The sequence below is a fragment of the Mastomys coucha genome, unplaced genomic scaffold (genome assembly GCF_008632895.1).
Source record: "Mastomys coucha isolate ucsf_1 unplaced genomic scaffold, UCSF_Mcou_1 pScaffold14, whole genome shotgun sequence".
Lineage (NCBI taxonomy): Eukaryota > Metazoa > Chordata > Mammalia > Rodentia > Muridae > Mastomys > Mastomys coucha.
The window spans coordinates 85,246,615-85,257,248 of record NW_022196896.1 but is presented as its reverse complement, the minus strand read 5'-3'; the positions used below and the strand labels follow the sequence as shown (position 1 = coordinate 85,257,248).

Genomic DNA, 10,634 nt, shown 5'->3' with positions numbered 1-10,634 from the left:
ACATGCCCCCAACGCTCCAAAAAAACTTCAGAAAAGGAAGAGGCAGCTACCGCCAGGAGGACCAGAGGTGAGGTCACTGTGAGACCCAGCTCCCTGGCACCACTCAAAACAAAACAAAACAACTGAAGAGATCCTAGCTGTTTCTGCCCTAGATGCCAGAGGAACAAGGTGAGCATAAGAAATATAGTTGCAGTGAAGCAGAGAGTGAAGAAAAACTGAGAGGCAGCAGGCCACTGGCCAATGGTGAGGAGGAAAACACTGGTCTGGCTTTAGCAGAGACATATTTCATAGGAGGGAATTTCAAATCCCTGCACCCCACTAAGATTGTACAACAACACCGTCACTTGCAAGCAGTATCTCTAAAACATTTCACCACTCATATCTCTGAAGTTCCCCTAATCAAGTGCTGTTATTATCCCTAATAACATTCCCCAAGTAATGCCCTCCTGTCTGACTTTGAACATGGATATAGCTTTTCAAAGCCACTGGACTCAAACTCAACACTGTCTTGGCCTTAATAAAGCCTGATAGCTTTTGGGCTAGAAGTTCACCACCAGCACTTGATCATTAGCTCATCTGGCAGACCTTGAGGCTTGTCACCCTCCATAATTTTATGAGCCAAGTCCTAACATACCAACAGTAGGAGCTATGACAGGCAACTTACATGACATCCCACCTACCTTTGGCATTTTACACATGCAGGACCTTCTCAGATTGGGAAGATGCCAAGGCACCGAGTAGGATAAAGTACAACTCCCACTATGACAGCTGCTCAGTGCTCCAGTGGTCCTCTCCTCTCCCTCCTCTATGGCCCACTCTAATTTCTCTCACTTCCACTTCCCACCTCCACAGGTCTTGGCAGCTGTGTTGATAGAGTAAACCTAACATTCATACTTGAGGCAGGGGTATAGCCAACAAACATGGACAGAATTACTTCAAACTGCCTCTTTAGTCTTAAGACAATCATTTTATAGTAACTTTCAATATAATAGTCACATAGATTAACTTCCAATCTATATAGTCATATAGATTAAGAAAACCAACTGACAACCAGTTTATTACAAGTTCAATTACAAACCATTTTTGAGACACTATGCTAGTTGGGTGAAAAATGTGCCCTTTGGGCTCGTGTATCTAACAGCTAGTTGGTGTTGGTGATCACCTATTTGGTGATCCTCCAGTAGGGCTCTTTGCCTTACTGGAGGAAGTATGCTACAGAGGGTGCTCTGAGAGCTTGTAATCTTGGTCCAGTTCCAGTTCACCCTCTCTGCTTCCTGTAATGTAGCTGAGGTAGAATCTCTTAGCTCTCTGCTCCTGCTGCCTTGCCTTCTGTCAGAATGGACAACTAGCCCTCTGCAACTCTTTTGATTGTGGTATTTTATCATAGCAAGAAAAATATAACTAAAACACACAACATCTCCTGCTAGGGAGGCAGGAACATTAACAACAGCAGGGTCTTAAAAGATTTAGCCCACTACAGGAACAAGCATATAGAAGGCCAGATTGCCATTTGTCTCTAAGTCAGTTTACTATGTTATGTAAATTATGTCTAAAAAAGAGATTCTCTCAGCAAACCAAATTAGAATCTGTGTTCTAGCTTTGTTAAGCCGCACAAAATATATAAAAGATATGTTCAATTTAACATTTTTATTGAGCTCCCACAGGGTGCATGAATTAATGATCTATAATTTACACAGGTAGAAAAGTGTTGTTAGCCTCCTCCCTTTTAAAATGCAAATTGCATCTTTATAGTTCAAGTGAATTGTTTAATGTGAGCAAGGCTCAGCTTGATGTTGCTGTATGTAAAAGGGACAGTAGAAACATTTTCCCTTCTCCAAAAAAGGGCTTTGTACCAGAATAAACCAGCCTGTTCATCTAACAATAGCTGATTTAAAAGGATAGTGAATCTGGAAGAAAAGATGTTCTGGAAGCATTGTCCTCTGAGGAAGGGTTCATTCCCAGAGAATAATAAAATATAGAAGAAAGTTAACCACTCAAAAGTTACACTGAAACCCAGAAAGTACCAGTCATAGCTTAGAAAGTGGAAAAGAAAAGAAAAGAGAGAGAGAAGGGAAGGACAAGTGGACACTAGCTGAGCTGGGCAGTAACTGACGAAGTCCTATGGGTGGTCTGATCTGGGCAGAGAGGGTAAATCCACGCCCATGGACAGAGTGGTTTAACTGATCAATTCTCCAGTGCACCAACTGTATTTTCAAGTATAGATTTGTCATTTGTACCTAACAAGACAGAAGACAAGCAGCAAGGAGAGGCTGTCAAGTATAGAGGACATGAAATGATTTGGCAACTCTAGAATTCCCAGACTGGGTCTTTGTCATCAGGAAACTGGAATTCCAGTTCACTCCACGGAGACACTGGCGGTACTGATGCTGCTGGCCTGTTATAAGCAGGTGGCAACAGTGAGAGTATGGAGTCCTGGCTTTCTTCTTTCATCTGTTAAAGAAACTTAAAATAGTGATGTGGGCACAGAGACTCAACAAATTTTATAAGCAATAAATAACTTTAAGATTATTTTTAGGTCTTTTCCTTATAAATGCTTCTAATTCTGACAATCAGAGAAAAACAAAGACTTAAAATCTAAATAAACTAATTTTTAAGCAGAATTATTCTGTCCCATCATTATTTCTAGGTAAGATAGACACCAGTTTTAAGTTAATGAAAATAAAGTGTGTGTAACATGTTGTGTTATTTTTACTGCTTTGTTTTTGAAGAATAAAAATCTTTTAGATATTCTATATATAATTAAGGCCACCAGATGGCTCAGCAGGCAAAGGTGCCAAGGGTGTTTCAGGCCTATACTTGAAAACATGAGCTCTATCCTGGGGTCCACACAGTGGAGTGAGAGAGTGACTTCCACAAGTGTCCTTAGGACACATCCATGAACATACACCATGTATGTACGTACACACACATACACTAAAATGAGCCTAAAATTAACTACTAAAAATGTGTTCTTATTTTAATTCTATTTTATAGGGAAGTTATTAGTAAAATTCTTTGTAACCCAAGTGTTCTCTGAAGTCAACTAATAAAGGCTTTTAAAAATAGTATTTTAAAATATTTAAAACAATGGACAATGGACCAGCTCACCTGCTTGAAGAACACATGGGACAACAAACTGCTTGCTGATGGCCTGAAATTTTTGAAAAAGTTATTAGAAAATAAAACCTAATATCAGAAAATGTGTGTATGTGTGCGTGTTTGTGTGCGTGTTTGTGTGCGTGTTTGTGTGTGTGTGTGTACACACACAAAACTTTTATACTTCTTAGGAGTTTCCAAAGGTGCCTTAACAGACACACTAAGAACTGATTTGTACATGGCAGCTCGGCTGGGTATGGCATGGCCAAGCAAGGAGCCCAACTGTTCTTCATACTTGCTCATCACTTTGACTTCTTAGCATTGACATTCTCCAGATTAAGTTTTTGATCAAAATACGTTAATTTTATGGGGAGAGTAATATGATAAAACTACTATAAGATGTAAAGCACATATGTTTTGTGCTATTTAGAGGTGACCAGTATTACCTTTTCTCAGGATCTTGCTGCAAACACAGCTGCACCAAGCTAAAAAAGGCAGGAGAGAACGTTTTTGTGGATGGTGTATGGAGTCGGTCACTATTGACTGTGTGAGTTCCAGTGGAGACAAGCACGCTCTCTCCAATCCCAGAGTCTACTCCTGACTGGGAATTTCTCATTCTAGAGTCTGACTGAGGAAAAATACTGACATCCAGTGGGCTATACGGAGGACCTTTCAGTTTCTGTAATAGCATCTAGGAGAAAGGAAAACATCTATAGGTAAAACATGTATACAAAAATGCTAATAAAGCTCTAGAGTCTACAACAAACTTGTAGACTTGAACTACATGTTCAATGGAAGTTATCTAGACCTGAGAAAGCTGTCACAGTTAAGTTCAGGAGCATTACCTGAGTCCTATGCATGTCCTGGAAAGGTACCTGCCCGCTGGCCAACTCACATGCTGTGATCCCAACACTGTAAATATCTGACTTCACATTATATCCATGTAAATCCTGTAAGCACAATGGGAAGCTTTAGTACAAAGAGCAGAGTGGTATACAGGTGTCCTCTTGATAAAGGATGGTGAGCCCCCAAAGCACAAAATCAAGATCCACCTGATAAATGCTTTCATAATTTAAAATTCCTAACACAAGTGTGAGAAGAGAAAAGGTCTTGTGGCAGCCATTCACCAAAAAACCAAGGACACAACTGTCCTTTAGCAAACTCAAAGACATTTGAGACGCACAGACACAACAGCAATAGCCACAGCTGACCTGTCTCAGTAGTTCTGGACTCAGCCACGGCTGCACTGATGTGCTGAACTGTGGGAAATCAAACACAGCCCTATGCCTTTGTCCGTGCTTAACCAAACTATGCAGGTGGGACAGGCCAGAGAGGGTCACCAGGCCATCACCAGAAATGAGGATATGGCTGGCTTTAAAACTCCTAGAACAAAAAGAAACAATCCTAAGTACTAGGAATCTGGCCAATGAAGAATGAATAAAAGTCTGGTGAAAACATACCCTTATATTCCCTTGGAAAATAAATATCCTTTATAAACAGCAATGTAAATGAACTTAAAATGCATGACATTTTCAGGGAGTCAAAGAACTCCTTAGGTACTTCATATAGTACCAGAACAGGGGGAATATCACAAAGAAATGAAATGATTAATTTTGCTATTTGAGGATGCACTGAAGCTTACAGTTATTATTCGAGGTTAAATGAAATACAATAGAAGTCTCTGTGGGATACCATTATTTATAAAGATATGTCATATTAACGTTCTTTTAACTGTTCTAGAGATGATTCAAGAATCTTGTTTTTCCATCTAAAACACTACATTTGGACACTATCAAAGTGGGATAGCTAATAATCTGTAAAGTGAAGAGAACCTACATTTGAATACATTCAACTTGGAATCTTCAGTCAGAATGCTGCTGATAAGCAACCCAGTAGCAAGCATTAAGGAGACAAAATCAACAAGCAAGTCTACTCAAAATTAATCTACAATGAAATGCATAATTCCAGAGGAGCACAGGGAGAACTGGTATTTAGTATGGTGCTCTGCAGGGCTGAAGACCACTCAGAGGCAAGGACTGCTATAACTCACACAAGATAGAAACATGACATAAGCCGGAAAGTAGCTAAAGACACTCTTTATTTTCCAATAAATAAATTAATTAATACCACCACCACCAAAATCCCAGCTGATAACCTGGGCATGAGTCCTCCCTAACCCACCACCATGAAGACATGCTCTCTACCCTCCCACCATACCAGGATACACACACCAGTGCCCCCCAGCATGCATACTGTGGTATGAACATTTCTGGTGAACAGACATGAACGGTAGGCTCCACTGTTATCTACTGGTCAGATATCTACTGGTTATCTTCAATTTTCATTTATTAATTTCTTACCCCTCCTTTTCTAATACTTCTCTTTACAAAAGGTTCCCTGGATGACTTCTTTTAAAATTCTTTCACTTGTATAGACTGTAAATAAGCAAATACCTATGGATACAGCCATTTTGGTGCAGATAGTTCAACCCTTGTACTGCTCCAAAGAGAATGTTTCTTATTAAAGTTTCACTCATTCCATCAGGAAAGTAGGTCCTTAGGAGCTGACTTGCTGAACCTGAAAGAAAGCCCAGATATATCCAGTTAAAAGTGATTTTACTTTCAACTATGCTTTAAATATTCTTTTCAATCATAAGGAGACAAACGTATGTCTCTTACTTTATGAGTATAGATAATTTTCCATGCAAATACAACTTCCCTTCAAGAATCACCACCACCACCACCATCATCATCATGACCATCATCACGATCACAAAATAGAACTGAGGCTTGAATCTAAACCCTCATGCATGCTATTCCTGTGCCATGTCCCCAGCTCTCCATCCTTTTAATTTTAAGGTAGAATCTCATTTAAGTTGCTGAGGTTGACCTTGAACTTACTCTGCAGCTCAGGGAGGCCTTGACTTGTGATCCTCCTGTCTCACCTTCCTAAGTAGCTTATAGTTTTATGCCAGCTGTGCCACCAGACCTGGCTAGAAATATTTAATCCTAATTCCTAGCCCCTTCTTTCTCCCCCCTTGATATTTTTTTGGAGGAGGGGCTGGAAATATAACTCAGAAGTAGAGCATTTGCCTACCCTGTTTAAGGGTATTCAAGCCTGTATTCAACCACAGTCACACCACACACACACACACACACACACACACACACTCCTTTTAGTGACTTTTAAAAACAGTATTTTTCAGTATTGAATAATGTACAAATGTGATATTTTAAATCTAGTAATTCACAAGAGCTGCTCTAAAGACTGAAGCTCTAGAATCCATTGCTACTTGTTTAGTACATTTACTGAAAAATGAGTTGTGCTAAGCACCAGGGCTTATCAGAATAGAAAGCGTGAGTGAGTTTCTCCTGTAGGAAGCACGGGTAAGGCAGCCAGGCACACACCTGGTGTCTACAATCCACTGACATCAGTTCATATGAAACATGAAGCAGAGACAAAGGCAGTGTGCTTATGTGGGGAAACTATTTCTGTTTGCAGAACAACTGTTATTCTCTAACAGAGAGGGAAGGAAGCTGAGGGAGGGCAGTGTGTGCCAGGGCACAGCACTTTTAGAGAATCAATGGTGGTTGGTGGATCATCATCCCCATTCTACTCTAAAAAAGAAGCAGAATATAGTATGAAATCTAGAATTGGCCACTAAATCTATAAATTAAAAGTAGTGAATGATAGATATAAGACCCCACTCCAGTTTTACAATGATACCATCCACGTGAAACAATTAGTTGTTTTACTTAAAACAATTTCCTTACCATAGGCCATAAATGGAGAAATAACCCAAAGCCAGCTGCCAACAGTGAAAACTGTCCAATAAGTTGTAATATTGGGATGCTGGAAAAAGTGAGATAGAATCACCGCTCTCTAGAATAAATATAAAAAAGAAAAGACATTTAAAGGTCACCTTTTTCTTTCTCAGTACCAGTGACTGTGCCTAATACTCAAGGGAGCATGTTAGCTTTTGCTTCTAAATTTCATAGCTGCTCCAGGAAATACATGACCCTGACTTGTGTTTTATAAGGCACCTTTAAAATGTCAGAAAACTTGTCCAGAAGCACACAGTGAAAATGAAATGTGACTTAGTTTATCACTAAAGGGAATACATTTAAATACTATATTAGCTTTTGCTGTAGAAATGTTTAAAAACACCTAAATATGAGGACAGGGGAAATCAGTAACACATCATGGAGAGAACCACTGAAAATATTTTGGCAGAGTTTGTCCCAATCTTTTCCCCCATGCTACCTACCTACCTACTTACCAACCCATTTTTAAATGTTTTACATTTATTTACTTATTTGCTGGGGAGGGACATGCACACGACACAGCACACAAGTGGACACCAGGGACATCTTGCAGGGACTGCTCCTCTTTTTCCACCATGTGGGCTTCAGAGGTCAAACTTAGGTCATGAGGTTTGGAATGAGCACCTCCACTTGCTGAGACATCTCCTCACCCTCATAAATATTTTAGAATTTGAGACAACACTAAAATAAAATTCCTCCTTTGTACAAAACATTATTAGAAGCAACAAAGTAATTATATATACCTGAAATATAATCTTATTAAAATTTACCAATTCTGAGATTAAATTTGCTTAAACGATATGAAAGAAACTCCTTTCCGGTTGTCATTAGACTGACTGAGGGTGTTATCAATCTCCAATGTAACACTGAAATATGCCACTCACTTGAAGAATTTGTAGTATGTACCAAAGTTTGATTATATTTGATCTATCAGCTAATACACCTTGCTTTCATGTGTTCTTCCCAATCTGGTAAATGCATGACTTAGCTAAATTTATTTTCTTTAACAGAACTATTCAGTTGGGACAGAACATTTCACAATCCTATCAAAAAGACATCCCAGCCAACACTTCCTTTGTGTCATTACCTGTAAAGCTTTCAGACGTTCTTCAGTACAGGTTTCCAGGTTTGTAATTTTTATAGTTACCAGTGTTCCTGTAGGAGTGTGCCGTGCAAGATGAACAGAGGTCAAGTTGTCAAACCCTCTTCCTGCAGTCACACACAAAACCCATGGTAACAGTCAAAGCATGAAAAGTGGACACTATCCACTTCAGCAAAATTTAAAACTCCCTGCCTTACAAAACCACTAAGAAGATGAAAGGCTCGAGCATCCTCAGCACCACAGTGACATCCCAGAACTCAGACACCTCACTCCCAACACTCCAACCCAGGCCATTCCCAGAGATTCAAGTAGAGGCCATGACTACCCAGTTGGTCCACACTGCAGCTCAGGAAGGTGGGAGCTTCTGCATTAGGAGATGTAGCCTACCTATCAGTAGTTTTCAATGGTACCAAGCTCAGGTCTCCATTCACATGACTCAAATTGCCGCTGGTACGTGATTTAGACATGACCCTTACTTCAACAGTGTGTCCTTCCTGGACTTCCTTTTATTAAAAGATACATCTTATTTTACATGTGTGGAGTTTTTGCCTGCATGCAGATATATGTAAACCTTGTATATGCCTGGTGCCATAGATCCCCTGGATCTGGAGTTATAGATGATTGTGAAATGCCATGTGGGAGTTCAAACACTATAGGAGCTGCCAGCACTCTTAGCTGCTGAGCCATCTCTCCTTTAATGATTTTTTTTTAACTTTTTGAAGTTTTTTAAAGTGTATGTTGGTCATAGTTAGCCTCCCAACTCCTCCTCTACCCTCAAAAAGACATTAATATTCTTTTCATCATACCACCCTTACTTTCTTCTCCACTCAACTTTGAGTTTTCTCCATGACTTTCTAGCCATCCATCTTAAGGAACTGAAAGACTTCCCTATAACTTATTGGACAGGTTTTGCACAAAGGGTCACATGCCATACATTCTCAGGTCTCACGCTTTCCTTCTAGTGGCCTGGAGCTGCCCAGCCTTACTGCTTCAAAGATTCCGTGACAGGCAATGGGAAGGAAAGGCAGTCTCTGAGCTTCTGTGCAGGCACCTCCAGCACAACATAGACACAGAGTACAGGCCAGTACAGTGTGATGCCTGGCACACCTGGATGAATGGTGTCTGTCAGACTGAAAACTGTGTTAGAACTCTATTGACTATTCACTTGTTTTGTGTTCACTTTTATTTATCAGTGTACTTTCTTTTGTCATTAAGGTTTTACTTAGGTACTGAAATGTTTTTATCAGGAGTGTATATTTATTTACCAGTATACAAAAAATAAAGGATAAACCATTGACTGAAAACATTAAGAGTGTCTATATTTGATAAGCTTTTCATTCAGAACTTATAAAGAACACTTGGAATTTTATAAGGCAGAAAGTGATTCAATAAAAATGCCTTAACCCAGAGACTCAGGCGGGACCAGCCAGCCAGGTGGCACAGGTCCCACGAGTCGCAGGGGAGTGGCAGGGCTTCAGGGACAGGATCCTCTGAGCTTCTGAGTGACAGAGGTGGATCAGCGACCCTCTCTGCCCCTTCTCTGCAAGTGGAGGGCCTGCCTTCAGGGAGTGCTTTAACCCAGAGACTCAGGTGAGATCCCCCATTTTCTCACCTGTGACTTTCTAAGGTGGGACCAGCCTGGAGGCACAGGCCTCATGAGTTGCAGGGGAGTTGCAGGGCGGCAGGGACAAGACAAGCTCTAGTCAGAGACAGCAAGAAAATCTAACACCAGAAATCAAGAGATGGCGAAAGGCAAACACAAGAATCCTACCAACAGAAACCAAGACTACTTGGCTTCATCAGAACCTAGTACTCCCACCACAGCAAGTCCTGGATATCCCAAAACACCGGAAAAGCAAGAATTGGATCTAAAATCATATCTCACAATGCTGATAGAGGAACTTAAGAAGGACATGAATAACTCCCTTAAAGAAATACAGGAGAATACAGGTAAAGAGGTACAAGCTCTTAAAGAGGAAACAAAAAAAAAATCCCATAAAGAATTACAGGAGATCACAAGTAAACAAGTAGAAGCACTTAAAGAGCAAACTCAAAAATTCCTTAAGGAATTACAGGAAAACACAAACAAACAGGTGAAGGAATTGAGTAAAACCATCCAGGACCTAAAAATGGAAGTAGAAACAATAAAGAAATCACAAAAAGAGACAACTCTGGAGTTAGAAATCTTAGGAAAAAAAGTCAGGAAACATAGATGCAAGCATCACCAACAGAATACAAGACATAGAAGAGAGAAACTCAGGGGCAGAGATAACATAGACAACATTGACAGAACAGTCAAAGAAAATGCAAAAAGCAGAAAGACCCTAACCCAAAACATCCAGGAAATCCAGGACAAAATGAGAAGACCAAACCTAAGGATCATAGGTATAGAAGAGAGTGAAGACCTCTAATTTAAAGGGCCAGTAAATATCTTCAACAAAATTATAGAAGAAAACTTTGCTAACCAGAAGAAAGAGATGCCAATGAACATACAAGAAGCCTATAGAACTCCAAATAGACTGGACCAGAAAAGAAATTCCCCCCAATAGTCAAAACACCAAATGCACAAAACAAAGAAAGAATACTAAAAGCAGTAAGGGAAAAAGGTCAAG

At 40.0% G+C, this 10,634-nt stretch overlaps 1 protein-coding gene across 2 annotated transcripts in view; it reads right to left on the bottom strand.

Moving 5' to 3' along the window:
* Window positions 1-1,632: 1,632 nt before the first annotated feature.
* Window positions 1,633-10,634, bottom strand: part of Stradb (STE20 related adaptor beta) — a 28,726-nt gene continuing 19,724 nt past the window's right edge. The window contains exons 5-12 of one of the 2 annotated variants that reach the window (XM_031367601.1): window positions 8,008-8,129; window positions 6,870-6,978; window positions 5,550-5,673; window positions 4,308-4,479; window positions 3,942-4,046; window positions 3,543-3,787; window positions 3,109-3,151; window positions 1,633-2,451 (exon numbers count right to left, since the gene is read on the bottom strand). In XM_031367601.1, the coding sequence (XP_031223461.1) occupies window positions 2,308-2,451; window positions 3,109-3,151; window positions 3,543-3,787; window positions 3,942-4,046; window positions 4,308-4,479; window positions 5,550-5,673; window positions 6,870-6,978; window positions 8,008-8,129 (1,064 nt within the window). In that variant the 3' untranslated portion in view covers window positions 1,633-2,307. The remainder of the gene's footprint in view (window positions 2,452-3,108; window positions 3,152-3,542; window positions 3,788-3,941; window positions 4,047-4,307; window positions 4,480-5,549; window positions 5,674-6,869; window positions 6,979-8,007; window positions 8,130-10,634) is intronic. The other variant, XM_031367602.1, reaches the window with a different exon arrangement.